The sequence below is a fragment of the Aphis gossypii genome, chromosome 3, assembly GCF_020184175.1.
Source record: "Aphis gossypii isolate Hap1 chromosome 3, ASM2018417v2, whole genome shotgun sequence".
In the NCBI taxonomy this organism is placed as follows: Eukaryota; Metazoa; Arthropoda; class Insecta; order Hemiptera; family Aphididae; genus Aphis; species Aphis gossypii.
The window spans coordinates 50,313,967-50,335,733 of record NC_065532.1 but is presented as its reverse complement, the minus strand read 5'-3'; the positions used below and the strand labels follow the sequence as shown (position 1 = coordinate 50,335,733).

Below are 21,767 nucleotides of genomic sequence, written 5' to 3'. Positions count from 1 at the left end.
TAACTGCAAAATAAGTTGTGGTCTTAATTCTTAGGAACACGGACATTGGATGTCCGATCGGATTTTGGATGATTGAATCTATTTTGAATAACTATAAATCACATCCATGTCCATTTATTCAGCGCATAGCAGAAAAAAAGTAGGTACTGAGGTACTCACATTTGACCGAACTTATTAGTAATATTAAGGATATAATATGTAGAAGTTTATATAAATATTTGGGTAGACATTTACGGCATTTTTAGTTTTCAAGCTCCCTAAAGAGATCATATTTTTCAGCTGTTATTTGTTAATGTAAAATAGTTTTTAACAACAGCTATTTCAGATTTTTAATTATAGGTACCTACCTAACTACCTATCTAACAAACTAACAACTAATAATATTGGCACTTAATAAAGTAATAAATTCTAAAAAATAGGTAGGTATATATAATTCATAATGTATTTATACCTACTATTATTATTTATCAATATTTCAATTTTGATTTAGTCAACCATTAAAATTGTGCACAGTTATATAGTATGATGGAATTAGTTGGTGTTATGTAATCAAATTTTCCAATTTGTACAATATAATGTTGATACATACAATTAAGTCATTCATAGAATAAAATTAATTTAAATGTGTTGTATTAAAAAACAATTGGTTTGGGAGGCTAAGACCGTTACTTTAAACTTTTAGTCACTACAGTCAGTCAAATCAGTGTACTTATAGCATCTGCATTTTATTATTTTTCTGTGGTCATATTGGTTTAGTTGTTGAAAATGATACCTGTTATCATATTATAACAATTTAAGGTCGTTATCAGATACAAGTAAAATCTTAAATCACGTGTGATGTACAAAACAAACAATTAAACAACATTTATTGTGAAACTGCGAACTGATAGATCATTTCAATTTTATATTTCTACATTGCAATTAATCATGGTATATTGATTTCTACATAGACTTTTTGATATATATATATATTATTTTAACTGTGCTGTACTTTGTAATTCATACTATCAGTTTTGATTATAATTGTAAATTTAGTTAATTTAATTTAATTTTTTGTATTTTTTAGGGTAAACCAAAAACCACAATATTAAATGCCAACCATCCAAATAGTAGAAAAACAAAGCAACTGATTAAAACTAAACATAAGTAAGATACAGACATTTTAATTCATAGTTAATTGAATTGTATATATATTAATAATTTTATATTATTTTGAAATGTTTCTAATCTTTGTTTACGAGAAAAAACTATTTAAAAACATTATATTATGTGTATCACATCAAGTTTAAAATTTATAAATGTGTTTTTTATACTATACTCGTATGTTTAAAGAATAACTTTATTTACTAGATAGGTTAATATGTATTTTAAGCAAAATTATTTTTCACTTATATATTTAATTTTTAATATATTTTATGGTTTTAGGATAGCATTTCGGGACAAAAAGAAGTATGTCAACTTAGCAAAACCAAGCTTATTATGTGAAAAATTAATTTGGTTCAGAGATAATATTGATAACACAATTGAGCAATACACTCAGGATACTCTCTCATCATTAATTGAAAAGTATGTAATTATCATACATATTGTATTTATATTTAATTTGATTGTATTCTTTGTAATGAAATTAGAAACTTAAGTATACAATATTTTTTAAAATGGCATAATTATGTTAGTAGTTAATATACAATTAGAAATGAATAATTTTTACACATTTGTATCAGTAATAATTTAACTATGGTTAACTTTTAACTAATAATGTTTCCTCATTTTACAACCAAAATAGTGTGTACCTACTTAAAAATATTTGAATATTAGTTGGTACACATACCATGTTTTGAATGTAGTTTCATTAAACAAAAAATAGCTAGGTAGGCACCAAAAATTGTCTAATTAATGTAAAATTGAAGAAATTTAATTTTCATAATTTTTATTAGGTATTTAAATTTAAAAACAATTGTTTCATGGATAGGAAATCACTGTTGTATTTAAAGTTTAAATCAAATATAATTATATTTTACTTATTAGTGGTAGAATAGAGTGAACCACTTTATTCAATTTGATGTAGGTAGTGAAATACTACCCTGCTCTATTTACTAACATTCTATTCCTCCATTATTTCTGTTTATTTTTACTTCTATTTTATACATTTTTAATAATGATATGTTAGTTTTATTAATAATCAAGGAAAATATTACAGGATAATAATTAACATTGGTTATAAATTTATAATATTTAAAATTATTCATTAATAGTTAGAAAATAGTTATTAAATTAAAAAATGTGGTGTTTAATATAATATTTTTTACATCTGTATGTATTATTACATAGGTAGTATATATTTTTATTAATAGTAGTGGCACAAATATAAATAATGTATATTGCCAAAAAATGGACAATTGATTTTTGGATAAAATACTCGAATAAACACTAAACATTTATTAAAAAAAATATGTTATAGTCGTTGATAATAATTGTTCTCTCCTCAAAATAAATGTACAATACAATTTGAATCCCTAACTTATACGCATTTTGTGCTAAAATGGTTTATTTTAATCTGTTAGTGAAAAAAAAGTATTCAATTTTTATAAACTGCAATACTGCTAATTAACATATTGATTATTATTAAATAGTAATTTTAAGAAGTAAACAATTTACATCATTTTTATATATATAAAAAATTATTATTATTGAATAGTATTATTCAATATTGATAGCATAATTCATTTTTTTAGATATCTTAGTCGTTTTGACCATGAAGCCAGTATAATTAAAGCAAGACATAAAGATAAGGGCAATCGACGATTTGCTAGTCGAGAAGATGTTATTAGACATACAATAGAACGAGAAAGAGAAGAGTATAATACAGCTGGCATTGGTGAGTTGTAAAGAATATTATAATCTTTTTCCTGAATGGAGTATGTATTGGTGTCAAAAATTGTACTAAATATTTTAATGTGAACCACCCATATAATAAAAAATATTTCTTGGAAATTTTATTATTGAAAATGTAAATTTGCAAATTTATACATATTTATGTGAACAAAAATATCATACTTATATTATCATTATCAGGTCTATGTTGCAAATAAATATCTCTTTGTACTTCTATAGATATCTGCTATCTGACAAGGCTATGAGTTTTTTGTATCATATTTTAGGTTACTGTATCCCTTATATTTAGTAAATTATGTATAAAAAGGTATAATGGCATAAAAATAATTGTTTTAAATCACCAATATTTTCAGAATTTTTATTTATTCATTACATACATTGCTGATGTGCATCATTAATTTTGGATCGATTTAATAGTTATCTATTTTTTTTTAAATTAAAAATAAAAGTAAAGATATACTTATTTTTAAAATATATATTTTGAAGTACATAAGTCATTTATATTTTTAATAACTTTGTATATGTTTCAATTTATTTCATTAACTAATCAAACTTTTTTTAAGGTCTGGTTGAGATTATATTTATTTTACTTTTTAAAAATATTTAGTTATTAAATAATAATAATTTTGTCCAGAGATTAATAATAAGGTTGAACATAAAATTATACTTAAATTTCTAAGTCTTGATTTAATCTTTAAAATTCCTTGAAAAATATAATAAGTTATTTTAATATTTATATAGATAATGTATTATTTTGAAGTATGCATACATACATACATAATGCATTATATTATTACCCAAGCTAAAAATTGCTGTTTAATAAATAGTTGGCTCTAACAACCTTAATATGAACATATAAACCACTAGCTGACCCCGTGCACTTCGTTAATATAAATAATCAGGTATTTATTTACTAAATATATTTATCGAACAGTAATTTGTTTAGGTATATCAATAATAATTGTTAAAGTTAATTATTAATTTACTTTTAACTTAAATTTCAAGATATTATACCTGTTAAATAGTTTTTTTAATATAATGAATATTTAAAATATTGTTTATGTTGTATAACACTTGTATGAATATAATAATGTAAAAACTGCTGAACTCATATTTTTTAAAATGGTTTAGTTTTTGAAAATTTTATTTAGGTATATCAAACATAGGTGAAGTCATAATTTTAATAATAATAATAGTTATGATAATAATATATTACATCTAATTAATTTGATTTGTTTAAATTATTTCTTAGAAGTACCAAATATACTTGAAGCCAGTCAATTACTGTATTTGCGCACCTGGGACGGCGACATAAAATATCTACCAAATATCAAAATAATTCGTTTTCGTTGTTTAAATAGAATTTAATTAAACCATTATGAAAAATATTAAATTATAAATATAATTACCATGTTTAATTTTATTGTTGTTCATTATTATTATTCCTAAAATATTTTTCTCATTTAGTAAAATTTGTTTGACATTATGTAATAATTAGTTAAATACTATAGACATTTATTTCTGTCACCCACTCAGATTGTTTCTTACATTGAATACAGTTTAGTTTCATTTGTTTTTATTTTGTTTTATATTATACATTGAAACGACATATTAATTTGGTATCAAAAAACTAGTAACAATAACTAATTGATTTTTGTAATCTTCGAAATATTTAATCAGTACTACAATGTTGCCAAACTATAATATCATATATCTCCAAAAAATTCAAAAATGAGTTATAAAATCATATCAAATTTTTCATAAAAAAATACACATGATTTAGTGTAAATAAGTATAATACACAAAATTCAAAGAAAATATAAATGTTGAAACATAAAACCAATGTATACCCATTATCATTATTTCATTAGATTTTTGTGTTTCCTGAAAAAATTACATTTTGGAGATACATAATATTGGTTTGGCAACGATGACAAGCACCTAACTATGTAACAAGCTAGACAAGTAAGTATCTAATATTTTAAAATATAGAAACTAAGAAGAAAAATAAAAAAACTTTTCAGGGAAAACCTAATTTTTTTATTTTTTGTGAGGAGAGTGGTCTAACTTTTTTGATTACTTTTTTAATGCTTTTTAAACACATATTTGGTTGATTTTTGTTGTTTTAATTTGTGTACTCTGGAAATGAATAATGAATATTGAACTAATTCTCATACTATAGCAGATAGCTTATAAGGGTGGTTGTACTAGTTGAGGGTTTGTATTTAAAAACATTATAGAAATAGAGTAAATTGTAATTATTCCTTGTATAAACTTGAGTTGTTAAAACAAAAGCATTATTAAAGAAATAAAAAATGTTCCTTACTTTCTTTTCATTGTAAGAAACTATTTTATTATTTTAATTAAATAAGAATAAAAGCTGTCATTTACTTAAAGGAAGATGGTAGATTGGTTGAGACAAAAGAAAAGTTTTCCTGAAAAACACATATTGTTCAGTCATAACATAATATTCAAAACATCTCTGAATTAAGTCCCTATAAATAATCGTTCTTACGAATATTGTTCGTATATTATTTAAATTCCTCGAGTTATACATTTTATTTCCTTGTTATTCTTAATATAGGTACATAATATTTATATTTTTCTAATGTAGTTTTGATTTAATAATTTTGAAATCGATTAAAACTACAATTTTGTAAATCATATTTTTTTGGTAGTGTTAAAAAAATATTTAATTATCCTCATCAAAAAAATACGAGGTTGCTTAATATTTATTTTTTCACGTTAATAGCGTCCGTGAATCCACAATTAAAAATAATTCAAGTGTAATTGTTTTGAACTCGTGAATTTTTTAGGTGATGGACATTGAATGTAAATCAACTTTTCGCTCGTAAAAAAAATGTTAACAAACAAGTACTTATTGCTATGGCTTTAATTAAAAAAAAAAAACCTATGTGAAATATGTATCACATATCGCGTATGAACTATGTACTATAATAATATAGAATAACTTAATAGTTTATTTAATACTATGTTTGCTATTAAACCATTTCGACCGGAAGTTTTGTAAATACATTTAACTCATCGGGTTCCTAACGCATGTAATAAGTGACACGCAGTATATTTTGGTATAAAATAGGTACTCATGTAATATACGTATATTGATGTCATATTATGTCATTCAAAAAATTTATACATTTTTTGCCCAGCAGGATGCAAAACAATATCCCCCGATTCCGGATGCGTGAATCTATTTTCGTTTCGTTCCCCGTATATCCGATTTTTGTTCGATCGTGATTCAGATTAAACTTTTGTCGCAGAAATAATAGTAATCACCATAATCATTTTGTATAATATACATGTAGGCACCTACCTATATTTTTTAAAATATCATGTCGCACAGTCTGTGCCCCGCGAGTCGTACACCCGTGGAGTAAATCGTTTTTGTTTTAGTCCGTTGCGCTCGTGTCGGATTACAAAAATATATATACGCACACCATTATTATTATTATAGAATTCGGTAAACGTACGCGATTTCCCTTCTCGTTTTTTCCCCCTCATAACCCGGTTGAAATCCCTCCGACCTCTTTCCGTTCACCTACGCTGACACTCTTTACCAACCCAGTCCTCACCTCCCCTACAAACCCATACTAGTCGACACGTACCATTCGTGAGCGTGTAGGTACGTGACACAAAATTTAACTACCCATCCACCCCTATATATATGCACTTACTCCTCTACCCGCAACGACGACGACGATGATGATGATGACGACGGCATATATATCAGTATTGTACACACACACTCGAAATCAACCGATTCCTACGACGGCTTGCGGCGGCGGGATTGTCGAGTTGGAGACGCCTGCCGGATATACAATATATGCGTATAAATAAATATATGTAGATTTTTATAACAAACCTACTTGGCAAGAGTTTGGCCAAGACATGACGACGGTGGCACGGAGCGTCTTCACTTGCACCACCGCGCGGTGGTATCCACGCCGCTCTCCTACATAGATATAGACCGCCGTAAGTAGCTCGTGTGCTATATACGTATGGTACCTACACGTCATGCCTACCTACCCGAACCCCGTGGTGTGTGTGTGCACAGGATTTAGACGTCGCGTGTTCCTACTATGTATAGGTACACTGCAGCCCCGAGTCTAGACTACACTCTGATCGTCACCGACTTAATGGCCGAAAGTATCCGATCACGTATATACACGTATACATATATATATATATTACACACACGTAAAATGTATATAGGTATAATATATTTTGTAAAGTGGTCGCGGACGGTACGCGCGACGGTCGTCGCCGTAATAATATTAAACGAGAGTTCATAAATCACACCGCGGTTTTTGAGCGATAGCGCGGGTTACCGCGGATATATAATAGCAACTATATATAGCGCAGGACGTGCAGCCTTATTATATATCACGTATGTACTAGAGAATATTATACCTATGAATATATTATTATGATAATACGTCGCGGCCAGTCTGTATTATTGTTATAATAATATGTCGTGTCTCGTCAGTTGTCTGTCGCGGTGTAGGCATTTTATTCGTTCGCGGGGCGCGGTGTGCGGTGATTTACGATCGGCGTTTAACGAACGCATTAAATTTATTATTACAATAGGTATGTGAGACGACGGCGATGGTGACCAAAGAAACGGGGAACCGGCATTTGTCAAACGGCAGCGGTGGCAGATAGTTGAAAAAGAAATTAATAAATAGGCGCCCACCCCTATAACCGACCCCAGCGTGGTTCTCTCTGCCCCGCTACACTGCCTGAAACGTGATTTGTTATGCGCTTGTTAACCGCGTAAATCTGCAATAGTAGCATTATGTCGCAGGTGTCGCGAGCACTTTTCTACTTTGCAGTTAGACTGAGTTAATTTTCGCTATGTACGACCGATTCGCCACCCTGCGGTACCTACTTCCATACATATACGACCAATACCTAGTCGCGCAACCACTCTTGCAGTCGGTCGTTTTCGTTTTGTAAATGCTTAACCTACTACCACCACCACCACCACCACTACCACCATAAACTACCGTTTATTCACGTCATTATTATTACAATAAGGGAAATATTTTATACTGTTTTCATTTCCGGCACTAGTACAGGGTCGCGACTCAGAGGAAGGGCGACGAGGATGTGAGGTACTCGCGTGATCGTTTATTAAAAAACAATATAGCGCGCTAGACCCCGCAATATATATATTTATATACTGCATATACTTTAAACAGTTTGAACCTATATATAGGTAGGTACCACACTCTAACCTCTGGGTGCAGTATCGCGGGGAGGGGGCGCGAGGCTATTGTCACCAACTGCCGTCGAAATGAACGGTAAACGATAAATTATTAATTAAATTTTCACCTCCTGAGGGAACACCAGTGTGGCATAGCGAGTTAGGTGGCGGTGATTCAGCGAGAAAATAAAAAATTAAATAAAAACGGAATTTCTGGCGGACATTTAAAATTTATTTGGTTACGAAAATCTTACCACATTTTGGTCGTGGTGAGGGTGACGCCGTCGCGGTGTTTCCGTTTGGGGGACGCATTTACTACACAAAAACTAAAAGTTATGATTTTTTTTATTATTAATTTTCCTTCTTATATATAAAACTAACCGTCGCTTACGGCAGAGAAAGTTTTATTTGGCACTTACTCCTTATACATATATTAGATGAATTGTAGTTATTTTAGATTTTTGAAAATACGACGTGACCTCTTATATACATAATTTTTTTACAATGATTTATTGCTATCAGGTAGGACCCATTTCGACTAATTAAAAAAAAAAAAATTATTTGAATAAATGTTACTCGTTTAGACCAAATAATACTACGTAACAGTGTAACATTTCCCTTGTTATAACAGAACTCCCGAGCATAACAATAAATTATAATATTTCATACTACCAGTGGATTGCCTATATCATATTGCTTGGGTTGTACACTATAATTTTGAAATTTTTTTAATTCGACGTTATGATTCTAAATCATATTATTTCAGATTACCTATATATTTAGTTTGTGATACAAATATAGATAGGTAATAATGTAATATGCATCATGTATGTACAATAATACGCCGTGTAGGTATGTTAAAGTATTGATAGAAACACTCATGATTTAATTAATACAAAATATTTGTTATTAATCATTATTGACGTTATTCATTGTGGGGTTATTTGGGGTCCATGTCGGTGAGACAGTGAAAAATATTTTAATACCCAACTTTAATATTTTATCGTCAATCTTCAGAATACCTACCTATAATATATTTGGATCGGATGCTCCGCTAACCTTAATGATATTGTAACATATTAAGCATAGTTATACTTATACTACTTATAGCCTATAAGACAATATGTTCTTGTTTAGTTAAATTATAGCACTGTAGAAAATCTAACAGACGTGTCACCACTGACACCATTATATAAATATATGACTCGACAATGTACTTTATAATATAGTGTTTTACTAAAAATAGTCAAACAGCATGTTATACGATTATTATATCAATGTTTTCCTTAGATTTTCCAAACCAACTCTGCATACTGATTAAAATATATAACGTTATGTAAATGTAAGAAAAAACCCTTATCGTCAAAGAGTAGAAATTTGTCTTTTTCCATAAGGTTTGTGTGAATAATATACGAGATTTTGTGCATCCTACCTTGTCGTTTTCATCAGGCGAGTTGGTATTCCTCAGGGTGCATAGTAGTAGATACGTGTTGTCGGGCTGGTGGTGATTAAAAAACTCCATTTACCACTGCACAAAACTTGACGATAGGCGATGGTTGAAATAGGTGCCAGGTGGATATTTGCAGTTGCAAATCCAACACACGGAATAACACACACGCGTATACAAATATGTACTTACAAGCGACGCGAAAAACTGAAAAAGTGGTAAAGTATAGCCAAACGATCGGATTTAGTCGCAGTCCAGTGTACCCGTCATCAAAGAAGTCACAATAGAAATGAAAGTGTTAAATATGAATTTTCAATGATAAATCATTGCGTATCAAAAAAAGATTCTGCGACGATCGTCATATTATTACTAGATATTATTAAAAAAAAATAAAAACATACTTTTATCATTATAAAGTCGCTTCGCACAGAATTTAAAATACAAAGCGACGATCGAAAATCGAACGGTGGAGACGGCTGACGGATGTAAATTAATTAATTATTGTTACAATCGCGCGTCTAAATTGAGACAGGTCATGGATAGTAATATATTATTATGACCATTACCAGTTACCACTATTACCTACAAGATAGTATAATATAACAAGGTATAATTATAGTCAATTACCGCTTCTGCCGTTTTTATACCGCTGTCAATAATTATGTTTTTTTCATAGCGAATTCGCGAGTGTGTAAAGTGGTAATACTGTTGATTATCAATAAATTGTCGTTGTTTATTTTTAACAAATTATGTTAAAAACCATGTAATTTTTTTTTTATAATAAACTTTCAGTACCTATTAGAACATTTAGATTAAATGTAGTTCATAAATTCAATAGCAGTTCAACCACTTCTTTTATTCTGAACTTAGGCGTTTTGACCATTTTAATTTAGGCAAGGAGTGTAATTCGACTGTCTATTCTCCGAGATTTGGACCATAGTACCATGGTTCATGACTCAATGCAGTTAGGACGCCTGTCACTTAACCGCGTACGACTCACTGTCATAATTTTCGTTGTTTTATTGATACAATTTAGTTTTTCCTATTTGTAATAGCATACCTGCACTTTTAACATTTTACTATACCTATATAGTACTTAGCAGCTCATCACTTATAGTCACAAGTTAGAAACACGAAGACCTAGCTATTTAGAGGTAGGTACATATCTAAAACTTAAATGACGTGTCATTATATTTTTTCGAAATTAATTTATTGAATATTTAGTAATATTTACCTACCAATATTTTATTCTGGTTAATTTAGGTGTAAATTCACTCAAAACCATTCGGTTATTTGAGTTTTAAGAGGTTTTATAAAGAATAAAAGGGTTCGGATAATTTGGGTACAAAACCTTGCTTTTAGTATAACTAAATAAATTTAATTTAATACCTTGTACTAACCTTGTATTTACAATATTATGTACTTAACAAATTTATCTTTCGTTTCTATTCAGTTTCACATTTGTATAATTACAAAAATATATTTTTACATTTTATACTTTACATTTTTAACACACGACTTTGCTCACCGTTAGTGTGTTAATATTATAATGACCATTATTTATAATTGTTGATTTTAATTGTTACTTACCAAAAATAATTTAATAAAATAAAGGCAAAAAAAAAATTATATTTTTTCTTTTGCCATGACTGAGAACATAGTTTTATTATAATTCCTTCACCTATACAGCAATGTGGGTAGCAAATATAAATCGAGATTAAATAGAGATGGGTCTATACTCTATATTAAATGGAATATAAATTATTAGGTACCTAAAATATTATGATATATTAAAATTATATAATACTTTTGTATCTTTTTATTGAAATATTATAAATTATTAATAGCTCTGTATTCTATAAATTGCTGAAATTGACGTTCTAAGTCAAAGCATAATTTTAATTGTTTGCTCAGTAATAAATATTTTTATTTAAGATTTTCAATTATTCGTCTAACGTCTTAGTTAATAAATAAATTAATTAATCTCCATTAAAATATAAAAAAATTCTTCAATTTACACATTTTTTTTTTTCAATAATTTTTCTTTTGAATTATAATAGATCTTATGGGTCTTAAATTTACATTTTTTTGTGAGGACATTTATAGGATGTTTATAAGATATGTTTATAGGATGGATTCACTGATTATGAATCAGTTATTATTTCTAAATATATAATTTTCAATAATTTACATAAATCAAATATTATAATAATTATTTTAAATTTGTATAAAGCGAGTAGAGTTGGTTGAAGAATATATTGTAGGTAGTTTAGTTTGAAAAATAATTGTTTAAAATGTTTTTTATATGTTACAATTCTGTTCGGTTAGAATTTAAATGGATAACAAAAGTTACTACTTATGAATTTATTATGAATCAAGAAAGTTTAAGCTAGACAATTATTTTAAATTTATTGTTAGTGAATGATTTTTTATATTTTTGATAAACCGAAAAAATAGTTCACTAATAATAATATATTATTATCGCTCATTACACTAAGTAGGTATATAGATATTAAAGTACATAATATTAATAAATAATTATAAACGTGGCTTAGGTAGATATGTATAATGTAGGTGGTACCCATTATTAATTAATTACACTATAATATAATATAATAACAAATATATAATAACAAAATATAATAATATAATAACTATATAATGACACTTTTAGACTGCAATTTGTTATTTTGTTTATTATAGTGTTTTAAACTGACTAGAGGTTAGCTTAATATATTGATATGATATGATTCGAGTTAAGTGTTATTATTTAAGGCCTTAAGGGATGTTTTTTAGTCAAAGTCAAGAAGATATGAATTTAGGAATTACGTTCGATAATAAGTTTTCTATAACTACTATAGTTAGCGAGAAAATCATTACAAAAGAATTTATGAATTTATTAATATAATAATTGTTTTCATATTTTAATAGAAATATACTAGTATATAATACATATCAATTATTTAATTATACAATATACATCTTATACATAATTTAATTAATTTTTATAGTAGGTACATATTTATTATAGTGATGATTAGGTATTTATTTTCTATTTACAATGTTTGTGAAATAATTGTGCACTATATTTTTTATTGGATACTTTAATTACTAGCTGTAAATCAAAAATTTTCTCACGAGTAATGGATTAGTGGATACTTTAATATTATATACATAAAATAAAATAATATTTATATAGGTAATTATAATTATAGGTATTCATATTTACATAAAATGTATTTTTTTTTATTAATCTACTGTTTTCTTTTTTTAAATTTATGCTAAGGCAATAATATTGTCATCAACAATACCTAATGTTTTTGTTGACGTTTTGATGGTCCATAATCACTGCATGAAAAATTATTGTTCTAAAATGAAGTTTCATAACTAAACTTTTACAAGTTTATGCAATTTTTAATTCGCACTAATTTATAATTTAAAATTAAATTAACTATCTTACAGTTTACTACGCAAGTTAATTACACTAAATTAAATTAAACATGTTTGATAAATAATACTGTAGTTAATTAAATTTTAGACTCAAAAATCAGTAGTTCAAAAATTTGGGATTATAGGCGCTAGTGTAATATCTGTAGTGATCGATGTGCAGGATACTGCGACCGTTACAATGTAATTATTTAAACGACATGACACGTTTCTAGTTGAGCTTGAGTTGGTGATGAGAAAGATAGGTAATAGTAAATTAAAAAACTTGATGTTTTAATTATAATACAGACAGTTACCTACTGTATTGCGTTAAACAACAAAATACAAATTAAAATAGCTTAATGTTATCCAATAGTTACTAAACTGGGAATGACTATGTGTTTGTGACGATGTGACTGTGACGAAGTCCACGACGAGGAATAGTCTTACAAACGGGGATTTAGCCAGTCTAGAATTGTGACTACCTTCTGATTAATATTAGGTCCTTTACTCGTATTTATACGACTTCTCACAATGATGTATTGGACCCAGTATTATTAATAAATATGCACACCTATCGAAAGGTGGCTTGATCTCATTAATAATATACTTACTTATTTATGGAAATTGTACATAGTGTTTCCTCTGAGTGCGACAAAATGTCCCATTTGGCGGAAATAACATGTTTTTCTGGCCTTTACCCTTTTATTTAAAGCATGAGCGTAAAAGTATATTGAATAAATTTATTCCATGTATTAAATTATAATATAACACAGTATAGGCTATATTGGGTAATGGGTTTACTAAATATCTTTTAACTCCTTAGATATAGCAGTTTTATGTATTTTACTTTAGGTTCTTATAGTAATTTATATTTTTTAATAAATAATAGATACAATTCTATAATAATAATAAATCTATTTTTACATGTCTTTAATAATAGGATATTAATAATATAACAAATTTATTTTTAAATATATAAAATACTAGTTGACTCTACAAACGTTATGGTTGCAGTCTAAAAATAATTTTCTTTTTCTTAATTTAAGCACCAATTGAACCTATATTAGGTATCTATTTGAATATGACTTCGATAGCTTTTGTGGTTTTCAATACTACCGAATACTGAGTACTAAAAAATGGACACTAATTTTTATATATAGAAAGAAGATAAACTATAAACGTATTGTCATTATTTTTATTTTTTCATGGGGTAAAGATCGTAGAGCATCGCTGTACTCCATGATTAGTTTCATAATATTATGCTCATTGCTCATGATATAAACCACTAAAAAACCACTAGTTTAGTACCTTTTTTACTTATTCAAGATTTTGAGAATAAAATATTTGTTGTAGTTTACATGTATTCGTGCATCGTGCATGCATTGTTTGTATAGGCGCTGATGTATACACTATACAGTATACAATGTATATATTATACTATGCGGGGAACTGCATTGATTCAAATAAATTGTATGAAACAAACTTGTTATAAAAACTTAAATTTGTTTTCATTGTTCGTTCCTGAAACTCGGTTTGTCAAATTACTTTTGAAAAATTGTTTATTCGTAGTCGTGTTAAAAGTATTTAACTTTTTTAGTTTAATTAAAATGGTAGATGGGCGGATAGTATATTATAATAATGTTGTCCGTTGTTGTTGTTGTTCATTCTAAACTAATTTACATTAGGTATTAGAAAGTCAAAAAGTCAAATGATTTTATTAGATACTGAGATGAAACGCGATATCGGCAATTCTTATAATATAAGAGACATTAATAATATCCGCTGCAGTTTGTCGTTTGAATTATCTTTGATATTTACGATAGAAATAACGACAACGCACGGCATAACCTTTTTGATAGTGTAAAACAGTAATAAAACATTCGATTTCTCGGTTCTCCACTATAACAATACGTTTTTCTATGTGCAGAAAATAAGAAAAACGAGAGGAGAGAGAAAGAATGAGAGAGAAAAACGATTTATGCGGGCGTTCTCTCGAACTTCGCATTTCTCATTGTCTCGCAGCAGGCCGTATGTGCAGTATATCGGTAGCGTAGGTCGTGTGCGCACAAAACTACTATTTTTCTCACCCTATCGTGAGTTCCCTTCATCCCAGGCACAAGTCTTCAGCTCAACAGCATTATAGCGCTCTCCCCTCCCATATACCGTTCTTATAAATCGTCTTATCGGACTACACAAAAACGCAACAAGAAAACAATTTCTTTCGTATACTATAGCTATGGTGAGAACGAAAAAAATATATTTTAGTACACACATAAGTGTAAATTTACTATATATAATATATATTGTCCACACCTCCGCATATATACTTGTGACTATTCCATAAACGTTTATATATTTCAATGATACTACGAATTTCTGCATGAAATAATAAGAAGAAATGAAGAATTCATATGTATAAGAAATAGATGAACTTAATTCGACAACTCTGTAGTAGTGTAGTATGCTAATATAATAATATATAAGATATGTATTTACGCATGTGTTATAAGTTTGACTAGTCATTATAGTCAGTTCAAATAGTTCGGTTAAAATATTTATAAGTTATAATACTGTTATTCAAAACAATATTAAGACGATACATTTTTAGATAAATTATTTTCGAATAAAATACTCTTAGGATACCTACTGCATGTTAGTATTATTAAAGTATTTTTGGATTATTCATAAAAAAATCATGTACTTATGTACAAAATATAATATTACATATAATAGTTAATAAGGTATATTTTTGATGTAAATAAATTCATATATTAAGAGGATACCATACCCGCATATTGTATTGTCTCCGTCTTAATGTTTATGTTTAATATATCTAGTTGAAAACTGTTTTGCGCGGGATGACCTTACTCCCTCGATATTTATTTGAGAATTATCAAAATTATAAATCGTATTGGAAAGAATTTTATCTATTTCGTAGCGTTTTAATTTTTTTATAGTATAGTAACCAATCATTTTTAATAATTAAATAAAAAATACCTTAAGTTAGGTTTTAACCTTAACTGAAAACTTAAATTGTTTCATACTATCAAAAAAATTAAAACTCTATAACACAGATAAAGTTCTCCCCAATACAATTTATAATTTTATTAATTCTGATATAAATATCGAGGGAGTAAATTCATCCAGCGAAAAACAGTTTTTAACTATATTATGCGTGTATAAGACACAGAGACAACATATTATGCTGGTGTGGCGTCCTTTTAAGAGGACGCCATCCCGCATGTGTTGTCTCTGGCTTACAAATATGTAACATACCAAATTTATGCTCAGCAGATCATGTGTAGCTCCGTTAATTTAAAAATTAGAGTGAATCGACCTATTATGAAACTTGATGGTAAGAACATTATCTGTGTTTGTATATTGGTTTTTTATGATTATTCAGTTAATGAGTATTTTTAATTTACTCTGTATTATATACGCATAACTTGTTAAAAAATTGAACGATTGTAAAAAGTTAACATACGAACACAGAAAGTGTTCATATCATCAAAAGTGATAAATAATCAATTTAATTTAAAAATTAATTTATTATTGTTCACTAATTTTGAGAAGTTTTAACTTTTTTGAAATTTTTTTTTACACTATTCAATACAATTTCAAAACAATATTTTAGATTCTGAACGAAGTGATGAATGTATTAATTAAAAAAAAAAAAATTACAACCTAATCTTACCTAACCTATTCCAACCTGTTAGTTACGTCACTAATTTTTTTCTCGTACCCTTAGTAAAGTCGTTTCACTTCATACGCGCGTATTTGCAATACGCCAATACGCATCAGTTATTTTGTGTGTGTGTGTGTGTGTGTGTGTACAGCATAACTTGTCGAAATAACACTTCAATTTTAAACTTAGGGGTTGGTGTCCGATGGCAAAGTGAATACCCTTGGTACATTATAGAAGTCAAAAGTTAAAGGTTACAGTTTTCAAAAAAATGGAGAAAAACAAAAAAAAGTGACGGAATAACGCGAATTTTTACGCAAAACCAGTTTTCGTCAAAATCTCTTTTTTATGTAGGTATGGTTGTATCTCAAAAACTAATCACGTAAATACTTGAAATTTATATCAAATGTTTATACTACCTTTATCAGCTTTACATAGTTAATTTTTCAAAGTATTTTGATTTTTTGAGCTATTTATAAGACAACTGAAGATTTTCCTGAGTATTATTTTTGAAGTGTCGATAAAAAAATGTTGAATGCCCAAAAAAACTTGAAAATTTAATACAAGGTTTCTTATAAGTCATTATTATTGTAGTTGAAAAAAATCAAAAATCTTTAGTCACAATTTTTTTTATAAACGTTTAAAGTTTAATTTTTTAGCGTAACCTAACTTAACCTATGAAATATGTTAAAATTGCAAACATTTAGAAGTAATTTCGTAGTTCGAAATTCATAAAATGTTTAGTATTTATAACTAAGGTTAAACAATTCTATATAATAGCTATAGAGAACACTCGAAGCGTCATTATAGGAAAAATGTTATGAGCGTTTGAATTTTAATTTTTACGAAATTGCGTAACGATAACCATTTATTCTCAAACGATTTTAAGTATTTACCTTATTGTTCAAAAAGTATAAGTCACAGATACTTGAAAATCTTACTAGTTATTTAGATTGTTATTTCATTTAAATGATTTCATTTTTAAAGTATTTCGCTTATTTTTAAGTCTATTTATAGACATTTGAAATATTCGTTTTTATTTAGTTTTTTTTGGCTAAGTTAAAATAGTTGAAAATTTAACACAAAGTTTCTCATAAGTTAGTCTTATTATAGTGATTCAAAAATTATAAGAATACATAGGCACATTTTTTTTTTTTAGCGTTTGAAGCTCAAATATTGACAAAAATTCGTCAAAGTTATAAATAATTGCAAGTTATTTTGTAGTTAAAATTTATAAACATTTTGTATAAGTAGCTAAGAGTTAAAAATTTAATACAAGATTCTCCATAAATTTGGCTTACAATAATTATAAAAGAACTCGAACTTCGGTCAAAATTAAAAACATTTTATCCTAAGTTTAAATTTTTTACAAAATCCAAAATTCACTCGTAAAATAACGATTTACTATCAAGTAATTTTAGATTTTTGTTATGTAAAAAATTACTTGTCGTAGAAATTTGAAACATAAATCATCTTTTTCACCACCCTATTTAAAATATAATATATTCTAGATTGACAAATTATCTCCGTTTAGAATCGTTTTTATTATAAATACCATTGGATACAAATTTAACACAGTCTTTATAGTGACTTACTCTATGTCTAAGTCTACTTGATACTACTGTACGGAAAAGCGTTACTCACTTGCTCACGATTTTTTTTTTTTGAATGATTGCATAGTGCATACAAATTTCATATTCCGATGTAAAATATTTTCTCTAATATTTTACTAATAATTGTATTATATAAATATAAAAAAATATTTTACTCACATCTTAAAACAATATTTTTTTTTAAATATATAGATACCTAGTTCGTATTTTTATCATATTGATAAAATATTTTATATATAATGATAATATAATAAAATTGTTTTGTTAAGTTCGTGGTGTATTAGTACTGGATTATTTATAATATTCAATTTAATTTTAATAACAAGCAAAAATGTAAGATTTTAATAAAATAAAAACCGGAGAATACACAATGCTTTATAGTTGGTATTTATATATTATTCCTTGTCATTGTGTAGGTCACTGTAATGGATGTGTTCAATTTGAATTCAATGATAAATAATTACAAACAAAAACAATTTTGAATGGTAACGTTTTGTTAGCGTCAATTGAAAAAAAAATAATTGATTAATATTACTATTAGTACCTACTAAATTAATGGTAGAGTTTTTATTTTCAAAATATATTATATTATACCTACTTATTATAAATTATATGTATACTAATGTATAAGTATTAGGTAATAGACATTTGCAAATAGGTTATGAAGAATATTGTATTATATTTTAAAATTTTAATTATTAAAATTGAATATTTTATGAAGTTTTAACTATAAAATAATTTTCAAATTTTAACTTAATATAGTTATAAAAAATAATTCTGCGTGCCTTTGTATTTTTGATACTTTTAAATGTCTATAAAAAACCTTGTCTATAGAACAAATTTGAAACCTTGTTTTAAATGTTCATGCTTTTTTACTTATTATAAATCAGCCTATCAGCATTAAGCAGCTAGCACTTAATAGAAAATTTCGTTGAGTATAAAAATTGTTTACACTAATATTTTTTGAAATATACCAAAATAATAAGTTTGAATTTTACACTTGAATATTAAATTTTTTTCAAAGTTCAAATGCTATTAAGAAACTTTATTAGATATTATCAAATTTTTAAGATATGGTTAAATAAAAAAAAACCTTGTGCCTATGTATTCTTATAATTTTTTAATCACTATAAGATTAACTTATGAGAAACTTTAAATAACTGGTGTGTGTTGCAAGTACGTGCATATAAAGTGCAACTACTTTACTAAGGGTACGAGAAAAAAATTTGTGACGTGATTAACAGGTTGGAATAACAATTCGGGTCCATCTCAGCTGACGACATATTTAAATCAGGCTTATTGCTCGTAGACTTTTTTCGATATATTGTTAGAATTATCTGGGATGCACCACGTGGAGGTCATATATCTAGTATTCCATATATTTATAAGAATGTTCGTTAATATTTTGAAAATAAATATGACAATCTGAATCATTTATATACGTATAAAAAGAATTATAATAAACTTATTCTAATTCATCAATTAATAATAATAATAATTTTGTTCGTATTGTAACAATAACAAACGTGTCGTTCTGATCAGTCTGTCGCGTGACTAAATATTTTTGTCATACCCTCAGTAAAAAAGTTTCACTTCAAAAAGTTATAAATATTATACATATTTAAATACAAAATAATTTTCAATAGTTTGTTATAATTTGAATTTTAAATACCCAAAAATCATTGTAATTTTTATATTTTTAATTTCTGAAAGAATAGCTTATGATGAACATTTAGGTATATTTATAGTTTCTACCTATATATTTAGAGATTGAAGTATTTTGTAATATTTAACAGCTTCAAATTGGGTAAAAAAAAATTATTATCAATAATAATATACACATTTATACATTATTATTTTAATAAAACTTATACATTTAAATACTGGCACTTTTTTCCGCTCAGGATTTAAAATAGTTTAAAATGTATAATACTCTGCTGATTGTTGTACTATTTTGTTTGTGGTAATGTGGTTGATAGATATTAAAAAAATTTTTTGTAATGACTTATTGCTAGTTATATCTATGTGTATGTATAGAGTGTTTTTTTTATATTAAATAACACTCATTATTTCAAAAATTTTTAACTTTTTTCAATTTTTTTTTTCTTCAAAATTTAAGATCCATACTGTTTTAGAATTGTAGAACTTTTCCATATTTTCACCCTTATATTTATTAGGTAAACCACTATCAATTTTTGATTTTCAAATGACAGCCTATACTTAAAATTTCATAAATTAATAAAGCTATTTTTTTTTTTATTAATTATTACATTAAAATTTTCATTTTTAGTTAATCCGTTGATGAGATATAGCTCTTAAAAATTGAGTAGTATTGGATAGTTATTGTTGGTAAATGTGTTATAGCTCATTAGTATTTATAATAGTATAATATAAGTTCAATCAATTAAAATTATATGATAATTGACAATAAAATATGGTAGGTAGTAACAGGTACACAATACACATATTATCACCATTCTCCGCTACACAAATGGGGTTGACAATATCGAATTCATTACTACTGTATTCTGTATAATATGTTATACGTATGTAATATTGACCATAGTTAATTTAAATTTAGGTAATTGAAAAATAATACGAACAGAACAGTATTTAAACTCATTTTAAAATAATTGTCATTATTTTGATTATGAACGAATCATGTAGGTATTGTTCCAAATTCCAAAACAATGATCCATTGAATTTAAAATTGTTTTAAGTTGGAATTGTTTACACTAAGATTTATATTTTTTCTATAAATTAATACGAAATAGTATATCGATGCCTTGAAAATAAATTATAACAATATTTTTATATAAAATAGATACTGATAATAAAACTATTATTTTCTAAACACAAAACTTATTTATACCGTCGTAGTTAGTTTAGACATACAATAGAGTACCTCGTAAATTTCATCTATGGTACCTACTATACTGGATAAATTGAAGATATAGATATGGATAAACTGTACATTTTCTGGTAACGTCTGCCTCTTAATCATTCAGTATGTAAAATATTTTTTTTATTGACCATAACAATATTAAATCTTTATAAAAAAAAATCTATAGTAGAATTACAACACATATCATTGAATATAACTCTAACAACCTAAAATAATATTTACGTTATAAATCTAATTTATTTATTTATTTTAATTTTATTTATGCATTATTTAGGTATCTAAGTAATTTATAATATGATAAATTGTTCCTATTCCTAATTATTGTCTTAAATTATATTTAAGCTATTTCAATAATTGACTACTCAAATAAGAAGTTATAATAAACACTTTTCTTTCAATTTTTAAGCAAGATAATCATACAAATTATTGTATTTAACACAATAAAATAAATAATGATAACATATTATAATGAACTTATAATGTAAACGGTTCAGTTCCCATAGTAAGTAATTCATACTACTTATTTAGATGAATCCGTTCCAACATACGAAAATACATGAAAATTCGAT

At 26.7% G+C, this 21,767-nt stretch overlaps 1 protein-coding gene across 1 annotated transcript; it reads left to right on the top strand.

Annotated features, from left to right (window-relative positions):
* Window positions 1-774: 774 nt before the first annotated feature.
* Window positions 775-4,318, top strand: LOC114130393 (translation machinery-associated protein 16). Its single transcript, XM_027995371.2, has 5 exons — window positions 775-930; window positions 1,067-1,146; window positions 1,426-1,566; window positions 2,736-2,878; window positions 4,148-4,318. Exons 1-5 carry the CDS (start codon window positions 928-930, stop codon window positions 4,261-4,263), a joined length of 483 nt encoding a protein of 160 aa, XP_027851172.2. The 5' UTR covers window positions 775-927; the 3' UTR covers window positions 4,264-4,318.
* Window positions 4,319-21,767: the final 17,449 nt, after the last annotated feature.

What these genes read in the sequence shown, in the direction of transcription:
- LOC114130393 (XM_027995371.2), top strand. An exon ending in CTGATTAAAACTAAACATAA is followed by an intron (nt 1,147 to 1,425) that starts GTAAGATACAGA and finishes TTATGGTTTTAG; the next exon opens with GATAGCATTTCGGGACAAAA. An exon ending in GTATAATACAGCTGGCATTG is followed by an intron (nt 2,879 to 4,147) that starts GTGAGTTGTAAA and finishes ATTATTTCTTAG; the next exon opens with AAGTACCAAATATACTTGAA.